The 20319-nt window shown below is 42.4% G+C and overlaps 1 protein-coding gene across 1 annotated transcript; it reads right to left on the reverse strand.

The window, feature by feature from the left end:
- Positions 1-4739: 4739 nt before the first annotated feature.
- Positions 4740-7553, reverse strand: CCNG1 (cyclin G1). Its single transcript, XM_062502181.1, has 5 exons — positions 7290-7553; positions 6011-6264; positions 5353-5431; positions 5175-5273; positions 4740-4931 (listed from the first exon to the last, which is right to left on the reverse strand). The coding sequence occupies exons 1-5, from the start codon at positions 7551-7553 to the stop codon at positions 4740-4742; spliced, it is 888 nt and encodes a 295-aa protein (XP_062358165.1).
- Positions 7554-20319: the final 12766 nt, after the last annotated feature.

A 20319-nucleotide genomic window follows, 5' to 3' on the forward strand; every position in this document is an offset into this window, starting at 1 on the left:
ATGTACCAGGCTGGGGCTGATCTGCTGGAGAGCAGCTCTGTGGAGAAGGACCTTGGGGTCCTGGTGGACAAGGAGCTGTCCCTGCGCCAGCAGTGCCCTGGGGGACAAGAAGGCTGATTATATCCTGGGGTGAACCAGGATAAACATTGCCAAGTCAGGGAGGTGATCCTGCTCCTCTGCTCAGCTGTGGTGAGGCCAGATCTGGAGTACTGTGTTCAGGTGGGCTGCTCAAGACAGGAGGGGCATGGAGCTCCTGGAGCGAGTCCAGCAGGGATTGAAGGCCATCCCTACAAGAAAAGGCTTTGGGAACTGGGGCCATTCAACCTGCAGAGGAGACACAGCTAAGAGAGGACCTCATCCCTGTCTCCCTGCCTGCAGGGAGGGCTGAGAGCATGGACCAGACTCGGCTCCATGATGCCCAGCAACAGGACAAGAGGCAGCCAACCAACCTTTGTTCTCTACTGGATGCAGGAGGGAACTTAGTAACTGCAGAAGAGGGGAAGGTGGAAGTGCTTAACATCTTCTTTGCCTCAGTTTTTAGTGGGAGGACAGCTTGTCCTCAGGACAGCTGTATTCCTGGGTTGGGAGATGGTGTCAGGGAGCAGAATGGTCCCCCTGTTAACCAGGAAGAGGCTGTCAGAAAACTGCTGAGCTGCTTGGATGTTCATAAATCTGGGAACAGATGAATCCATCCCAGGGTGATGAGGGAGCTGGCAGATGAGCTTGCAAGGCCTCTCCATTGTTTACCAACAGTCCTGGGACACTGGGGAGGTTCCAGATGAAGCTGCCCAATGTGATGCCCATTCACAAAAGGGAGGAGGATCCTGGTAATTATAGGCCAGTTAGCCTGACCTCAGTACGGTAAGGTAATGGAACAGTTTATATTGACTGTCATCACACAACACTTACAGGATGGCCAGGATATCAGCCCCATTCAGCACAGATTTAGGAGGGGTAGGTTGTGTTTGACCAACATGGTCTCCTCTGATGACCAGTTGACCTGCCTGGTGGATGTGGGAAAGGCTGTGGATGTTGTCTTTTGTTTGGACTTCAGCAAGGCCTTTGACACTGACTCCCACAGTAAACTCCTGGAAAAGCTGCCAGCCCACGGCTTGGACAGGAGCACTCTTCACTCAGTTAAGAACTGGCTCGATGGCTGGGCCCACAGAGTGGTGGTGAACAGTGCTGCATGCAGCTGGCAGCCAGTCACCAGTGGTGTCCCTCAGGGGTCTGTGCTGGGGCCAGTTCTGTTCAATATTTCTATTGATGACATGGATGAGGATATTGAGTCTTTCATTAGTAAATTTGCAGATGACACTAAGCTGGGAGCATGTGTTGATCTGTTGGAAGGTAGGAGGTCTCTGCAGAGAGACCTGGAAGGGTTGGGTAGATGGGCAGAGTCCAATGGGATGAGGTTTAATGAGTCCAAATGCCAAATTCTGCATTTTGGCCACAATAACCCCTGCAACATTACAGGTTGGGGACAGTGTGGCTGGACAGTGCCCAGGTGGAAAGGGACCTGGGGGCACTGGTGAACAGCTGACTGAACATGAGCCAGCAGTGTGCCCTGGTGGCCAAGAATGCCATCCTGGCCTGGATCAGGAATGGTGTGGCCAGCAGGAGCAGGGAGGTCATTCTTCCCCTGCACTCAGCACTGGTGAGGCCACACCTTGAGTGCTGTGTCCAGTTCTGGGTCCCTCAGTTTAGGAAGGATGTGGAGATGCTTGAGCACTTCCAGAGGAGGCAACAAGGCTGGTGAAGGGTTTGGAACACAAGTCCTGTGGGGAACGACTGTGGGAGCTGGGGTTGTTTAGCATGGAGGAGACTCAGAGGTGACCTTATCACTCTCTACAACTTCCTGAAAGGTGGCTGTAGTCAGGTGGGGTTGTTTCCTTCTCCAGGCAGCAAGTGACAGAACAGGAGGACACAGTCTCAAGCTGCGCCAGGGGAGATACAGGTTGGATATTAGGAAAAAGTTTTTTACAGAAAGAGTGATCAAATACTGGAATTGTCTGCCTGGGGAAGTGGTGGAGTCACCATCCCTGGATGTGTTTAAAAAAAGTCTGGATGTCAGTTGGTGCCATGGTCTAGTTGAGATGTTAGGGCAGGGGTTGGACTCAGTGATCTTGAAGGTCTCCTCTAACCTTGTGATTCTGTTAAACTGACATGAGGAAGAAGTTCTTTCCTGTCCAGTGACTGTGCACAGGAACAGGTTTCCCTGAGATGGTACACAGTCTGCCTTGCTGGGATTAATCAGGAAATGTCTGGATAAAATCCAGCATTATGAGCTCTGGGATGACCCTGCTTGACCAAGGAGGTGGGACCAGCTGATCCTACTCATGGTCCATTCATGTCTGTGATTCACTGCTAAAGAACAGATATCATTAAGATATTTACCATTTGCTCATGTGGTTGTCTAGTTGCTCCCATGCAGCCTCAACCTCTTATAAATTGGGGGGGGGGGGGAATCTTCATTATGTCTTAGCTCCTGCCTGGAAATTTTTCTCCAGGTACTGTTCAGATATAAGTCACATTTATTCATAACAAAACAGGAAAAAAGCTAGTTGGTTAGGCACATTTCAGTGTTTAATTTAAAGTTACATATATTGAGACAGGACAATTAGACATCCTCTCCCAATTGGCTGACCACACTTTTGAATCATTTTGCACAGGTCAGCACAATGCCCAAGCAGCACTGACAGGTGTGATATCCAGTTACACATTTTGCAGTGCAATCACTCCCATGAGCTCATGAGAAGACTTGATTTGTCCATTAAAGAGCTTTGGTATTGAGTCTTCTGTGAATGCTTTAACTAGTTTGAGACATGCAAAGAACAGTTTCTACCTCAGCTGGTACCATTACAGGGAAGGGTTGGCTGACTAACACCTCATCCCACACTCTGATCTCTCCTTCTACACTCCATCAGTCCATATGACAATCAGGTTTAACAGCCTGTTGCAAACAGCCTCTGTCCCACAGTGATGCCAAATTCAAGAAGACATTAGCAATGGTCTCCCAGAATCTCTTTTCATCTAACATACAATAATACACTCTTCACTTCCTTGTTAGTACTAGAAACATGAATGCCTCAAATATTGACCTGGTCTTCAGAACCAATAGCTGTGTTTTACAAAGCTTACCATTAGAGAGATCAGAGTTGAAGCAATCTTCAGTTTCTCAACTGGACTGCTCCTACACACAGGCCAAGATGGGGAACTAGCCCTGCTCCTACTGTACCTGTAATAATGTGCCTGTTCAACATCAGCTTTTACCTCTAATACAGCAAAACTCTGGAAAACTGATGTCAGATTTAGAGCATGAAAGGGTTACATGTGACCCAGTTCTTTCCCTTAGTCTTCATTAGGTATCACTAAGTTTTTACACTCAATAACTTGTGGCATTGGTAAACTACAGCTCTTACAAAATACCACAGTTACTGATGCTATGCTAGTGACTGTCTTTCTTAATGGAACACAGTTAAGTTTCTCTTTTCTCCTGCTCTACCTACTCAACATGTTCAGTAGGTATCATATAGGTTAATCTTTAATGTGTCTGTGATAGGAGGCCAGGGCCCATCCTAGCAGGAACACGTGGACACAAGGTATTGCCCAAACAGCACACCAGGAGCGCTGGCAGACATTTGCTCTTGTCATCAATATTGAGTGGGATTAGTCTGTCTTAATACAGTGCAGCACTGCTCTACTGCACATCAGATTTTCCTGGTATCCCATAATCCTCAGAAAATGAACCAGGTTTTAAAAATTAATATCTAATTCAGCACCTGCAGTTAACTGTAAATCAAGGTTAGATTACACAAGCTGCTCTACAAACTATAAGGTGTTAAAATTCCTTGTATTTGGATTGTGCTATTTCACTAGCTAGTAAACAGTCCACCAAGTACTGACACGATGTACTGTTGAATTAATCATGAAAATAACTGGTATTTGCTGGAAGGATCTTTAGTCTGACATGTTACATATTCTTTCCATGAGCTGAGTTCTTCATTATTAAGATCATGGTTCAGACTGTTTCTCAAACATTGCTGTGTCTATTGACATGGTCACAGGATGGTCTTCTCATTTTATTGTACTCTGTTAAAAAACCCAAACAAACCAGTCAACTGAAGTGCTTCCTACAAGAGCCAAACAAAGCATGAGATCTTAAGACAACAAGACAACAACAAGACAGCCGTTACAGAAAAATGTGTACCCTCTGGAAGTAAAGTCTAGGTAAGGAAGAAGTTAACCATTTTTACAGGGTAAAACAACAGTAACAGGAATAACTGAATTACAGATTTTAGCCTTCACTAGGAAGTTATACAAGTAAAACGGTATAAAACTATCTTACTTGTAAGTGGCTTAAGTGAACAATTACAATAAACTAATTTTTAACAGGCTGGTTTTCTTTTTAGGACAGGAGCCATGCAAGGATTTTTTTTCCCCTTTTCCAAGCTTTACTCCACATTTAGTGTGAATGCAGTCCCGATGTCTGTAGAACCTTTCTGCTACCACAACACACATCAATTCTTTCTCCAGTGTTCATACATTAATCACTTAGTTGTCAGTTCTTCAGGTACACCACTGGCTTAAGCATGAACATGAGAACAAGCTGACTAAGCTACCATTATTTGATTCCAGGAGGTAGCCTAGAACAACCCTGGAAGTAGTTAACAGCCAATTTTACTTCTACATTATCAGATTTTAAAAGGTCAGAAGTTGATTTTACAAGGACTTACCTATCATGAGATGGTCTCTGGAATGGTAGGAAGGTGTGTTATTCTGTAGTAGCTGTGTTTAAGCTGCCGAGCTGTACGTCCAGACACAATCCATTTTAATTTCTGCACATTTGGTTTGGAACACTTGCTTGAGGAATATTCCATAAGGCACTTTAACACTAGCTCCTTCCAGAAGGTCAATTCTCTGTCGCTTATCTACATAACAAGACAGAATGTCCTGTTAATAACTAGTTAAATCTTTACTTTGTACATATACTTTCAGCTTCTTCAACAAGATAGGCAGCCAAATATCCCAGGCCAAATGAAAAGAACTCAACAAAACATCACAAGAAAGCTACAAAAGAAACCAATATGCTACTGCACCTGTCCCTTTCTCACTGTGTATACTTTTAAATGCATTTTTCTTATACTCTCCCCTGAAATTTTATCTGCACGTACCTTGGAATGTAACTGTAGGAATTTCAATGCCTCTGTCAACTCCAGCAGTTTTTGTTCTTCAATCTCTAATGCCATAATAGACAGCGCCAAGACAGAAGGCTGGAGAGAGAGATGTTTTTAAACATTGCTTTGTTAAGTTTCAGCAATTTAATTTTCTTTGAACTTTCAAAATGTTTACCTTGGCTTTAGAAAACATGAGTCTGCAGTGACAGGCCTTAAGTTGGGTCTCAAGTCTATCAAAATTAAGGTATTTTCTCCTGTAACAAAAACAGATGAGTGAATCTAGAGGAATGCAAACTTGATCAAGGCAGCATCACTCTGGGAAGTCAGAGAAGCAGCAAGAATGCTCATTATCTAAACAAAAGCCTAATTTGTCCCAGATTACATTCAAACAGGTATTCAGTTTTGGCAGTCCCAATGCCAAAAATAAATCTTCTGTTACACTGGGGAAGAGCTGCATTATCAAAGCAGGCTTAACAAGGAATTTCAGTACTTGATAGCAAAAGGAATCTTTTTTAAACCAGATTTTGCAATCTTTACAATGAGGCAATACTTCACTGCAGCATAAGCAGAGATTTATTATATCATTATTATTGAGCAAGTTTAGTTTTTGGCTCAGAGAGCAATACCCCATTTATGAAAGCAGTATTTAAAATTACAATAATATTAAACCGCAGATGGTCACATTTATGACAGTCACCAGTAAAGGGGAAAGTTTGTTGGATTTTTAAAATATAGAAAGGCCAACTACTCAAGCAATTTCCCTGCTTATTTTTCTATATTCTACATTCTCTGGTCATAGGCAGTTATAGAAAAATCAGGATTAGCTATTGTACCTTTCACAGCTTAAATTCTCATGAATGAATGAATGATAGAGCTGCAGAAATTGGAAGGCTGTTATAGCTTTGACTTTCCAACACAATTTCTCCAGTATGATTTTCTCCATTCTCATCATATCAGAAACAGTGAACCTATACTGGCTTATTCGAATTAAGTCAGTGGCTAAGGGCACATTTCTTTCTTCTTCTGATGCCTTCACAGCCAAGTAGAAGCAGCTGAGTCCAACACAGCCCAAGTGTTTAGGCTGTACCTAAGGAAAAGTGAATTGTTATTTATATTATCAAAGGCCTCTGATCAGCTATTACAACATGCAAGTATCAGATTGTAGGCAGCGATCTATTTAATAAAACAAATTACGGGGGACAAGGGGTTGTTCTGGTTTTTGGAGATTGAAAATTAAGTCTTCTATTGAACATTCTTTATTTAACCAAACAAGAAAACAGTTACGCACTGTATTGTATCTTATTCATCTAAAGAGCAAGACTGCAGAGCAATTTTAATTGAGGTAGAACTGGCTTGTTAATAGGGTTCTAAAATAGCCTAATAGGAAGCTTTTAGGACTTAAAAGTGTTGTACATATTGAGTGATAATAAAGAAATTGGGGGTTTATAACTCTAAGCATATATACACACATAGACATGTACATGTATATATAAACAGTCTTATTTTATTCCATAAACAATGCATTCCCGATTTTTACTGCTTATTCTGGATTCGCAAGTCTTTGAAACCATCATTTTCCCATCCATTCCATCTAGCTTTCTCATTTTTGTTTGAGCACACAAGGGCAACAAGCTTTTGTTCCTGTCCAAATTGTACAGTGGTAATCCTGTCTTGTCTTTAATTGACAGACAATTAAAAACAACCCACGTCAGCATGTCAAAGCTGCATGGAAGAATGCAGTGCTAACTAACGTTTGACCAAATTTTAAGTGCTCAACAGCATCTTGATATACACAAGGCTTATTGATAGGTTGAAAGGGCAGTTAAATAAGAAGTAATTTAAGGTGTTCTTGTATCTATACAAGAGGGCAGGCAGTCTGTCTCGGTCTAAGCCTTTAACACCTCCTGTTTCCCAGCCCATGGGCATCCTTTAGTTTTTCCTTCTTCAGAGGAGACACCTTTCTTAACAATACCAAAATCTGAACGGAGAACACCACTTTTTAGCTCTGTGCAACCAAAAATTTCTGAAAGGAGCTTAACTTTTATTTAAATCCAAGACATTCTAGCTTCGAATAGGAACTAGGCTGAGCACTTATACTTTAAAAAGCCTTACCTTCATTTTTGACAAAAATCTATCTAAGAAATTCACAGCTAGTGAGAACGTCTCAATGTGGAAGCCAAAGAACTGAGTTAAGCTGAGGAGATCTTTCACTTCGAAGTCCCGCAGCCGTGCGGTCATTCGCAGGCCGTTGTCGTGGGCAGCCTCGAGCAGCCTGAGGCCGGCGGCCCGGGGCTGAGCCCGCAGCTCCTGCTCCAGCATTGCGGGGAGCTCGACCAGCAGGTCCCGAGCCTCGCCGCTCGCCAGGGTATCGATCATCTGCCACGAGAAACAACGCAAGCCAATAAAACAGCCAAAACGCGGCAAAGTCACCAAAAACCTCGCAGATTCTACGGCCAAGACCCAGCAGCCAGGGTACACGCGCGGAGCGCCCCGGGCCCGAGGCGCGCCCAGGGTTCCCCGGCCCCACAGCGCCTGCCGGGACGTGCCCGGGCCTGCCCTTCGCTGCCGCGGGGCTCTGCCGGCGGACCAGCGGCCTGCGCGTTCCGCCGGGGGGCGGGGGGACAAAGGGACAACACCCACCGGACGGAAGGGATGGGAAGGGACGGTCACGGCAGAGGGACGCCAAACGCGCAGCCGGCGGGACGGGAGCCGGCCTGCGGCCCTTACCGTATCTGTGCAGCACCGTTCCCTGTCCGGGAGGGGAGGGGCCGACCGGGCTGAACTGTCCGGAGCGGGACCGCGATCAGGGCCGGGTACCGTCCGGCCCCGCGCACGGGAGCGCAACCCGGCCCCGCGAGTCCCCGCCCGCGCAGCGGCGCCCTCTGGCGGCTCCGCCAGCCTGTCCCGCCCCTGCCCCCGCCTGAGGAGGGCGTGTGCCCGTGCCCCAATCGCCCCTCGGCCCGGCCCGGCCCGGCCCGTGCCGTGCTCCTATCGCCCCTCGGCCCGGCCCGGCCCGTGCCGTGCTCCTATCGCCCCCCGGCCCGGCCCGGCCCGTGCCGTGCTCCTATCGCCCCTCGGCCCGTGCCGTGCCGTGCTCCTGTCGCCCCCCCGGCCCGGCCCGGCCCGTGCCGTGCTCCTATCGCCCCCCGGCCCGGCCCGGCCCATGCCGTGCTCCTGTCGCCCCCCCGGCCCGGCCCGGCCCGTGCCCCTATCGCCCCCCGGCCCGGCCCGGCCCGTGCCGTGCCCCTATCGCCCCCCGGCCCGGCCCGGCCCGGCCGCTCTCTGTTCCGAGCGCTGTAATAGGTTCATTCGTTGGGGCGGTGGGGGAGCCCCCCGAGCGTGCACCCAGCCCTGGTACAACTGGCTTTTAAAGCATAAATGGCTTCTAAACCCTTGAGATGGCTCCTGGCTGGGTTTCTAGGCCTGGGCAGATGCTGACCCCCAGGGCCGAAGGCTGGCGGGCTTTGGTGCTTTACTGCTGTCACATCCAGCACGACTGAAACCTGTTAGGTACAAGGCATTAAAGGGTTCATGTCTTTAACGCTTTCCAACCGCGCCTATATTTTGGTATATTCACGGAAGGTGAGATTGTCACCGAACCTGCAGGGAGAAAAACCCTCCAACAACACTTAAGAGTGTTAAAGAACCAAGGCATTGCTTTATTCTGGTCATGATGTGCAACAGAAATAATTTCATCCACACGTAGCCCAGGAGTGCAGAGAAAATCATTCCATGACTCATGCAACACTCAAACCAGTATTGAAAACTTGCAGGAGCTGAAAATACTCCACTCCTGAACAGACTCTAGTGAAGTAAAAGGAATTGTATACTATAAAGTGCTTTTGTTTGAGGCCCAAGGCATTTATTTATTTAGTAAATGTTTCATTAAGTGCTACTTTATCCAAAGTGATTACCAGTTCCTTAAAAAGACTGAATGAAAGATGGGTAAAGAATCCATTTTGCAGACTATTACGATGGTATTTCAAATTAGTGTAAGGTACTTTTTTTCTTAAAACTTTTGAATTAATTTAATCTACATTTCAAACAAATGACTCACTGTTGGAGCTAACTGATGCACCCTCTGGTCTCTGTGACCTTCCTTCTTCGGTGAAGCTTAGACATCTAAATTCTTTACATTAAAGAGAGTGGGTTTTAGATACATAAACACATTTAAGAACCTGGATTTCTGCAAGCTTTGAAATGGGGCCTTTGAAATCAGAATTCCATAATTCTCCTGAGCCTAAACAGGACTTAATATTATGAACATACTTTCCCTGTGGCAAGTCCAGATGAGTTAAATACTTGTTTCCTTCACCTGCCACCTGTATTACCAAGCTCTTGTACTTAAACCCATCACACAGATCTTTACTCTGTCCTCTGACATGTGATATAATGAGAATCAGTAAAAGAGTAACAGCAGACAAAGCAAATCTCCTACAGGATCTTACATTTACTTGGAAAGCTTCACCTCTTTCTTTTTGTTTACCTTTCTTTCTTGTGTGCACTTCTGTACAATTACGTTAACGAACTAAAGACAATTATTACAATAAGGGAACAAACACAAGAGAAGGGGCAGGGAGAAACTTTTCCAGCTGTTTCAGTAATTTATTTTTTTTTAACTGAAATCACAGAAAAAATAATTTTAAGAATCTTTATGTTGATTTTGATGCTATAGTCATAAAACACACAGCAAAGGGTGAAATGACAGCATTCATTTATTTAGCTGCCTTGAGAATGGGGTGCCAGAAGATCTACAGCTCTCTTGTTATAGAAAGTAACAAAAAAGCCGAGGCCAACCCCAGCAAAGACAAGGCAGAACCTCACCAACAAAGCCACCACCCCAAAGCAGGAACAGAGCCAGCCTGGTGATAGCCATGGGCTGCACTGTCATCACCAGACAAGCCAGGGACACTGCAAGTCCAAGGCCCATCTAGGAAATCCAACAAGTCTAGCCAAGCAGGGGAGGCCAGCCACAGTCCTTCCCAGACCTTAGCCTTGAGCTTAACTGAGGTTCCTGGTTCCTCGGGCAAGGAGTATGGCTGGAAGCCTCAGGTGAGACTGGTGCACATAATAAAGCCCTGCAGGTGCTGACTGTGGCAGTGAGGATTAAACAGACACAGAGATTTTGGAAAGACATCCAGCACAGGTTAAGTAGAAAAGAGGTGAAGATACCACTCTTGGAACTATCCACTCTGCTTCTTTGGCAGGCTCACCACCCACCCCTGCAGCACTCCCAGCACTTCTCAGCTTAGCACAGCCATAGACAGTGGGAGCAATGTGTGCCCTCAGCTACCAGACCAATCCACAAGAAATTGTGTCCTTGTCTCAGACATGACAACCACTGAAGAGGCAGAACAGACAACTAGGAGAGAAGATGTAGCATCTTTACTATCCAGTCTTAATCCTCTCTCTCCTCTCTGCCAGAGCTACAAGGGAACAGCTGCAATGCATTTCAGAAGCTCCTAGCGCTCTCACTGTTTGCAGCAAAGCATCTCTCTCGAAGCATCTTCTACGGACACATGGCACCCTGCAGAGCAGATGGAGAACGTGCACTCACTTCAGGCACTCCAGCATGAAGTCTGGCAACTCAACAGCACTTCCCAAGCTGCTGCTCAAGTGGCTACAGTAGCCCCATGAAGGGGTTTTGGGCTTCTGTTTGCCAAGTGCCTAAGCCCAAAGTTAAATCACAACTTCTATGTTATATTTAATCAACATGAACTGCTTTTCCATGCTGTCACCTTAGTCCAGAATCCTTAGTGCAAGAAGAAAAACAGGCCAGTGATTTTGTCTGCTGTCAGTGGCTTCAAACCAGATCCGTGGCCTACTGCCTTTTACAGCACTCCTTTAGTCTATTTTTAAGAGCAACTTGAGAAATAAAAGCTATTTAAAGCAAGCAGCACGAAGAGAAGTATCATTTGTTTCACATGATTATTATGTGCATAGTAATGACAGGAAGAATACTACAAATGTTTTGCAACTCTTAAAAAAAAGAACACTTCCTTTGCCATATATAATTTTGAATTTTAATTTAGATAACTCAGACTTATTTACTGGCAACATAAATATCCATATTCATGCCATCTGATTTATTATAATCTTTATTTTTGATATGCTGCATCTGTGAATACTTGAAGTACTTGAGTTTGCATTCATGGGCAATTACATGGGAATGTCATCCAATAGCAACAGATTGATTTAGTTTGTAGCATCGAAAGACAATTCATTTTCTCTCAGATGGGCTGTGGCATGAGACCTGGGGTTGATGCTTCCACTCATTTTTTTAACAAATTACTTTCTCCTGTCTAATAAGACACTCAAATCAAGGACATTATAATGAGGGTCAAGCCAGTGCCTTTTAGATGCATTCTCTCAACCAGTAGTTTGTAAAGGTCTGAGAAAGGAAGGGAAATGGACAGCAAGTAGAAATTCAGATTTCATGCAAGTGTTTTAGAGGAGAAAGAGGCACAGGCACAGTATATGGTCATTTCACCTTCACATTCAAGGACTCCCTCATGCTGACTTCCACTGAGCTTTCAGAATTCCAAGCTCTTGCTATGAAAAACACATTTTTCTTTAAAAACTCTGCATCTTTGTTATAAATTACTCACCAAAATCGGGTAGGTCAATCAATAAGGCAATTTATTTGTTGATAAGGAACAGGCAAGCAGCTCTGGGGACGCGGGGAGTCTGCGCTCCACCAACACGTCCACCTCACCTTTGGTCACTGTCCCTTCTGTGGGCAGTCTCTGGTGGGCTGTGGCATGCCCACCGTGCTGGGGTACAAGTCCGAGCAAGCCCCAACATGCTGGCTAGGGCCCAAGCAGCAGTGGCTACAAGCCCCCACCAGGTCTGGACAGGGCTCAAACTTGTTCTCAGGTTGCACTCCTAGCAAGCAGGTAACAGCAGTGACAAGCCTGCTCTTGTCCAAACAAGCTCACATTTCCCTTATACATAAAAGTGGATACATTTTATTATTATAGTAAAAAAATAATAAAACTAAAAAGTTTACTATTTACAACAAAATAATTTAAACAAATATAATGAAATTATTAGATTTTCCTGTATCTTATGTCCATGCTTTACTTTGGAATCAATATTCTTGTTTATATTGATCCCATCGTGTATTTTCATAATGACACGAATCACTATGCAACATCTCACAGTCTCTAACTTTATTCCCTTCTAGTCTTGCCTGCTGGAAATTTTTCTGAAGTACAAAGATTCTTCCAATAAAACAAATTTTAATTTAACAAATGTAATGATAAATGATAGAAAGAATTAAACAAACCCACAATAAATCCACAGTAAGTACAATAGGAGAAAGTAGCATGAATATCACTTTTGATGCCTATATTGAGTAAATAAGGTGATAAAGCTCATGGATGCATGAAACAGTCCCTCTTTTACAGTTCTTCAAAGGAAGGAGCACAACTGCAGAGGCTTCCCAGAGAGCTGCTGTCTCATCATCCCCTCCTTGGGTGACAACAGGAAAATGAATATTGGTAAGGACAGCCATTAACACACGGATGATGTGCCAAGTGCTTTTAACAGCTAATTGCAATCACCAGATTCAAAGCAACTCAAGTGGTTGCTTTGGTGAGTTCTCACTCTTGTGAAAATACACACAATGTTCTTGCCAGTAGTTAGCCACTGTTTCTAAACGGTCAAACCCCACACATGTGAACATATTTTGCTAAGGTATTTTTATACCTTATAGCCAATCTTCATTAACATAGTTACTTCTAAGGCATAAAGGGATAATGAGAACAACTACAGTTTCCCATAGTTATTAAACAAGGACCTACCTCTGGGAGCAAATCCAGCACACTGCTCATTTCAGGCAGAGGGGACCAGAATTTATTCACACCAATCATAGTTGTCCCACCACTTAAAGTGCAACTCAACCTTCCTCTATTTCAAAGGGAGGCATAAAGCACTCGAGAAGCAAAATTTATGGCAAGCGCAAAACAAACATGCTCAAAAGCAGAATATGTAGAGACAAAAATCCCACTCTCAGACTACATAGAATGACTTGGCTTGTGCGTTCAGACAGCTGGCTATCAATAGAGTTAGCATAAGGTGGTACCAAAAACGCTGGCTATTTTTAGCTAAATAAATCATACAACCTTTCTTTCAGGAAGATTTCTAAACATCAAGCAAGCTGATAGACTTCACTGAAAAAAAGTATTCTTCTCAGGATAATTATCACCTAGGCTTTATTGCAAAGTTAGTCTTCCTCAAATAATTTCTAAAACCTGTAAAATCCACATGGATTTGAACTCTTTCATGCCCTCCTGAGATGCAGAGCACTTCCTTCTATCAGCAAGACATGTATATGTTCAGTATCTGCATCAGTACTGATAAAACCAGTTTAGAGCTCTATATTACTTCATGTATTAATGACATACCAACATGTATTTCCTTTGAAGAGGGAAAGAGGTCTGCCTTACTAAAAACCTTGCTTTTCAGAAAAGGTCAATTCACTCAAGAGAATTTTAAGCCTTTCAATCAATTCACAGTAACTTTCACAAAATATCTTGAAAATTTTAGGCTGAACTTGAAATAACACTTCAACAGTTTTAAGATAATGCCCTATTTTGGATAGGGATAATGGCAGTCAATTAGCTCTTTTTTTCCTCTATTACTGCACTGGAATAATATGTAATCTATATGTTAGTCTCCTGTCTATATCTGGTATCTGAGCTCTGTGCTTGCTTATGTGATCTCTTTGAGCTATTTTTGTGATGCACTGATTTTAAAAATAGTCTTTTACCCCCAAAGAATTTCTATTGGCATAATTCAGAAAAATGCTTTGCTGTTTCACACTCCTTTCCCCCAGCCTTTGTTAAGAGCATCAGCAAGCTTTGTGAATATGACTGCTGTGTAGTTAGCTGCCCTAGAAGAAGAGGGTGTGGATGGGGTACAAAATCATGGATCTCCAGTGTAACCATAAAAACTAGCAGCAGTCCTGTACTCTTCATGGTTATATCTTCTCTGCCTATAATTTTCAGCCAGGTATTTGCTCCCACTTTGAGAAGATTCAGGACTGCTTTTTTAGGAAGAATCACGTCAGCCGGATTTGGAACTTAGGGTAATTTGTTGAACAGACAGGGAAAGATGATACTAGGCACTTGTGATGATTAATAAGCCTGCAAAATTGCGTGTGTTTTTGCTAATCACCCTAAAAGGAGCAGCCTGGGGAAAGTGTCAGCTTCCTTCAGAGAGAACTGTTAGAAATACTTGAGTCATTACGAGACAGTACAAAGTCATGCTTCGTGTTTCAGTGTTTTAATTTTTTTTGCTTATGGACTGAATGTTTCCAGTGGTTGTGTGGGTGCTGGACATTTGCTTTAGGCTTAATGATAATGGTCTTATTGTTCTGACTACTCTGGAATAACAGTTAGTGAGCCCTCTAAGCTGAGATTTTACATGATGGAAATACATGGTTTGTCTTTTTTGTTAAGAAAAAAAATTAGGAAGCCAATCACTTGCACTTGGAACCTTTTGTTTTCTTTTAAAAAAGCCAACTGTTTTATAAATCCCAAATGAATGCAACTTGAATCACTAATTGAGAGCTCAGGTGCTCTCAATGGTTGAAAAAATTTTGCTAAAAGCAGCACCTGGGGATTTTTGGCACTGTGCTTGGCTGAAGAGCACAAAGAGATGGCATGAGCAAGTAATTTTTGTTTGATGGATCATGTGGTACTTGAAGATAAAGCAAAAATGGATAGAAAAGGTTGTTGCTTCAAGATGTTGTTCTTGCTGCGACCTCCAGAAGCAAGGTGACACCTGGTCATGGGAGTTTGCTTTGGCTGGGTTTGTGTCTTTTTAAAGAAGAAATATTTTGTCCTGTTACCTGTGTCTTACTTTCAAGAAAAGAGGGTCTGCTAATTCCTAATCTGATTTACCAAATGAGTTAAGTAGTTCAGGTAGTAGCTTAAACAACCAAGAGTTAAATATCTTTTATTATAATGTAGGTTTACAGTACAGCAGTTGCCAAGTCAGTCAGTATCCTTGTTGTTGGGCCAGCTCTGTGGTAAGAGCTCATCTTAGAATATGTAGTATCAGGATATCTCAGTTCATGTGTGGAACTGCATTCTTTTTTTCAAAAGCTGTTTCAAAAGAGAAATGGACTGGTGTTCAGAAAGGCAGAGCCGTGATTAAAGGACAGGCTGCCTCCCTGATGACCCCTTTTGGTTGTAGTGGAGGTCTTCAGATAACCTAATGAAGTGAATTTTGCTCTTGCAGGGGGAAACCATAGCAACCTGCCACTTCAGAATGCATGGTACATAATATGTCTGTCCTTCAGATAGTATTTTGCAGTCCAGAAATAGTAATTTCCTAATGTGTGAGTGTAAAATACCAGACAAATGTAGTTGGAGTGACATATTGTCTCTAAAGTAAACATGAGTCCTGTTGTGCTGCGCATTTGAAAGGCAGATCCCAGAGGAGGGCAAAGGAAGTATATTTTTTAGTTTTTAATATATGGGTGAGAGAGGTGCTGTGAAATTTGGTTATTGAAAGAGATGCTGCAGTCCCCCAGTACTACATCTTGCCCTCCAACCTGTGTATGCCCCTACTTATTTTTGTCATAGTTTTCTTAAATTATGGTATATCAAGTTCCAAGTTTTTTGGTCAGTGGTCTCTGATACCACTCTGTGGAGGCTCAAACAGTGCTGGAAGTACGCAGTAATCCTGTAGTGGGAGTAAGTACCCTGCAACCTGCTTGCAGCTGGCCAAAGCTGCTGGCTGTTTGTTGAAAACATGGAAAACATTCTTCCTTTGTTAAATAAATAAATGCTTGTGAGCAAGCTGACTGACTTCTGCTCATGTCACCCTCCCTCTACAAGATCTGAAACAGCTGAGACAAGTAATTTCTGCAGAAACCAGCACTGATTCAGTTTGTGAGCCTCAGAATCTGCTGCCAGTTTTAGGGACTGTGCTACCAGTCAGGAGGGACTGAGAAGGGATGACTTAGCTTTTTAATTTTTTCTTAAATTTAAATTTTTAATTTTTATTTTTGTGAAAAGAGCCAAATGATTAATGCATTGAAGGAATAAATAGGCAATATTTAATGATACTGCTAGGGACTGATTTAGACTAAACAGCTAACTAAATGTTTTCCTTAAAAATGTTGTGACTCCAGCTTGTGTAGTGAGTGTTTAAAAATCAACTTAAATGGCACAGAATGCTCTTTATGAATGTATGTTTTGTGGAATAGAGGCATTTCAAATAACTTTTTTTGCTACAAATAAAATGTTAACAGCCAAATTTGTTAAAACTGCTAAATTATTTTGATAGGTTGTGATTTACTTAAGAAGAGAGAAAAATAATGTTGGTTGGTTGGGTTTTTTCTGTTTCTGTGTCATAGTGGGTCAAGGCTGTGCTATTCCTTCTACTCCTTTAAACTGATCTGGCTCCTTATTGTTTGTGACACATTGCTTTTGTTTAAATTATGGGTATTCAAATTTTTCTTGTCACCACTCCATTTCCTTGCATTTTTTGGATATCATACCTGTTCAATAGCAGTTTTTGTCCTTCTTCCCTCTTTAGGTTGGTTTTTCATCCACCCTTGAGTAGTTATGCCTTTATGAATAACAGTGGAGCACATTTAAGATATTCTCATTGTCACAATTTTTTGTTCTATTACCTCTTTCTATTTGATCTGAGTTGTTTTCAGCATTTGATTTGTTTGCACTACATAGCTGGTGCTTGCGTTTGTATGTAGATGGATTTGGCACTGAAATCACTTGTTAACTTTTGTGGAAGCAAATGCTGTGGGTTTCTTGGTTTGGTGACTTTTTTTTGTTTGTTTGCCCAGGTGTACTAGCAGGTTTTTCTCCTTGTCTTGCATGGGCATCTAAAAGGAGTCCCATTGTTGAGAGGGGACACTTCAACTTGAAGGAGAATGTAAATGACAGTATGTATTCTCACATCTGTAGAACCAAAGCTAATGATACAAACAATCGTGTGGAAAATTCAAGTCTTTCCCAGTAGAACGGGAGATTCAGCCTTCTCCCAGATGAGGGCAGTGGTGGCTCATGGATTGCACAGTCCCTGTTCATGTTTAATGTAACACTCATTACAGACTGAGAGATTTGGTGTATTTATATTAGGAGTTCCAGCGAATGTGTTGTGGAATTACTTTTATAAATTCAGGCCTGACAAATACGAGAAAAGAATGTGAAGGGAGATATTTTTATATAGAGGACTTTCAACTTAACCTCCCCCTAGAAGGATTTTTGAGTTTTGAATAAAATCAGGACAACTTGGTGAAGGGAATAAGATGCACTCACTTGACAAATGGAGTTTGCAAATCTATATCAGAAGTTTTCTAGATTTTCAAATGATCAAGTTTTGCAAGAATGAAGATTTGCTGCAGGATTATTTTCCATACACAGTGTGTCATTTTACCATTTAGTTTGATACCCACCAAATCTATTTACATGCACTTAAATCTTGTACTTTTAATTGCTACATCCTCATGTGGCTGTTTTGCAGCAGCAGGTATGGAAGTTTTAGAGGAGTAATTTCCTTTCCCCTTGCTTCAACATAAGACCCATCATGCTTTTAAAAATTTGCTTTCATTATCGAGTAATATTAATGGATTTGAGGGAAAACAATGTATGTTGTTGCAGGTGTTTTAAAGATGTTTTACTTTGAAGTGTGACTTCAAAATTACTTCTCTACCAATTGGAGACTTTTTGATATGGCATTTAGTGGCAAGGTTTTTGGGCAGTTAATGTATCAGTGAAGATAAGATTGTAACTAGACAGCTTGTTGAGGTGGCACAAGAACTGGATTGAGTACTAGAATTAATTATGTAATTGGGTATTATGGTTTTGAGAATCTGCTGATATTATGTCCAGTCTGCTTTTGTTTGTTCTCTGTGCTTGCTCAGCCTTACATAAGCTTGTGTTCCAGTGAGTCTGGCAACTCTGCCATCACAAGCCAATGGTGGTATAGAATAGTGAGCTGAGGTCTCTGCAGAAGACTTGGCAGATTAATAAATGAAGTGAAAGAGTAACTCCTTGCAAGCACAACTGCTGCGGGCTGTTGAATGGCAGGATGTGTGTATTTAAGTGCCTGCTAACACCACAGTACATGATGAGAGTTTCACTTAGGCTTTGCTAGAGCAATGTGAAAGATGGATATCTAATCTCTGGTTGATGAAAAGTGGTAGAGTCACTGGCTTTGAGGTGACAGAGGGCACATCCACACTTCAGTTCTGAGTGCTAAGTGCTAGGCAGAGCTTTTATTTTAAGCTTAAGAGCAAGTATATTAGCACTGCTTTCATATAATTTTAACTATAATTTAAGAAATGTATTCAGCTAAAGTTTTCTTTGTTGTATTTATCTACTAGTATGCTGGTGGAGTCTTGTACCGTAGAATAATGCTTCCTGCTTTCTATGCCTGGTAAGCAATGGCATAGATGGGCCTTGGAGGTGGGAATCTAAACTCAATCTGTATAAAAACATAATTACGTTTTTAAAGTATGAAGGCAGCAAACTTCTGATGAGATGAAGAAGGTGTTGGAGGAGTAGGTCTGCATGCAGTCCAAGGTGTAACTGCAGGCTGAATGTGTTGTGTTGCTGCTGCCTTCTCAATGTGCAAAAGGAGCAAGTGGCACTTTTCAAGTGATCTTTGCACTTCTGTGTGGGAATTTGTTTGTAGTACCAGTAAACCTTATGTGCTAAATGGTGCCATTTTGGCACCTGCATATCTTCAGGCACTCTGCAGATGTTCTTTTTGTAAGGAATGTGTAGGTTAAAGCATCCTAGCTGGTCATTTCTTGTGCCTCAAGTAGTGGGGTCCACGAGGGACTGGCTCCTTCCTTTGAGGCCACTGGTATGTGCATGGTTAGAACAGAATGGTCAGTAACAGGACTTCAGGAATCTTTTCTTAGAAAGTAGACCCCTCTTGTGTTTTGCTGAGCTTTGTAGCTGCCTGGAAAACCTGTGCTTCATTAAGCATGCAGCTGTAAATTGTCAAGCTACCTGAAACAAAACCAATACTGATTAGTTAAATATTTATGGACTCCTGGCTGGGTGTTTGTGATGTTGGAACATAGTATGGTTTTCAATTTAAAGCTGTGAAATAAAATTAATTCTGATCTTGGCTTGGGAAACCCTTCCCTAGGAGGCATTTACACTTGGCTGGCTACTGATCTGAATCTAGCATGAGTCTAGGTCCGAGGAAGTGGAGAAGCATGGAGAATTATGGTAGCATTCTGCTTGCAAACCTATTTAACTTTTATCATGAGGTTTGTGAATATGTGTATTGGCCAGGAAGCCTAGTGCTGTGCTCCATGTACACTGGGTGTTTGTAGGAGGCAAGTCTTTTGAAGCCTTGACAGGTAATCTGTGTGCTGAGGTCTCAGAGACAAGGGGCAGTGCCCTTCCTTTTTATTTTGGGTACTCTTCATTACCTTTGGGAAGCACAGTTTGCAAATTAAATGTTCTTTGTCAAAATGTCTGCTTTGAATAAATAGAGTTTTACATAAGGTTAAATTGCCATGTTGTTATCTGTCTTGGCAAAATTGCTGTTGCTTCTGTCAGTTTCTTAGATATCACTTCTCCCTTTTTTATTTGTTCCTTGCTTCCTGTAAATGAGCTTATACATTATGCATCTAGAAGCTACTTTTTGGTATTCCTCTACAGAATAACTTAAAATATGTAGCAATCAATGCTGCTCAGAAAAACTGTCATATTTGTGTTCCCAGACTTCTAGGAAGGTTAAAATCCTGTAGCTGACTCAAAGGTGATAGCATTCACTGTAATGAATTGCACAGAAAACCAATAGGAAAGAACTAGTGTTTGGAAATGTTATTACAAGCTAATGTCAGATTTAAAAATATGTATCAGTAGGATTGCTTTGGCTGGTGACATGAGAATGTGTGGTTTATGCAATTACTCTGTATGAAATTTCATTTTTCTTTCAGGGTAATGAATATCTTTACACTTCAGTGTTTCACGCCTTTCTTTTTCTTACATCGAATTTGATTTAATTGTAATGTGGAACTTTTTTCAGACTGACAGAGGAAGACCTATAAAGGCTGTCTTCATAATCATGGCTGTGAGATAAAGACCTGCAGCACGTCAGATGTTTTTCTTCCTTTCAGTACTCATTGAGTGTCTCAGTT

This window comes from Cinclus cinclus, chromosome 14 (assembly GCF_963662255.1).
Source record: "Cinclus cinclus chromosome 14, bCinCin1.1, whole genome shotgun sequence".
Taxonomy (NCBI): Eukaryota; Metazoa; Chordata; class Aves; order Passeriformes; family Cinclidae; genus Cinclus; species Cinclus cinclus.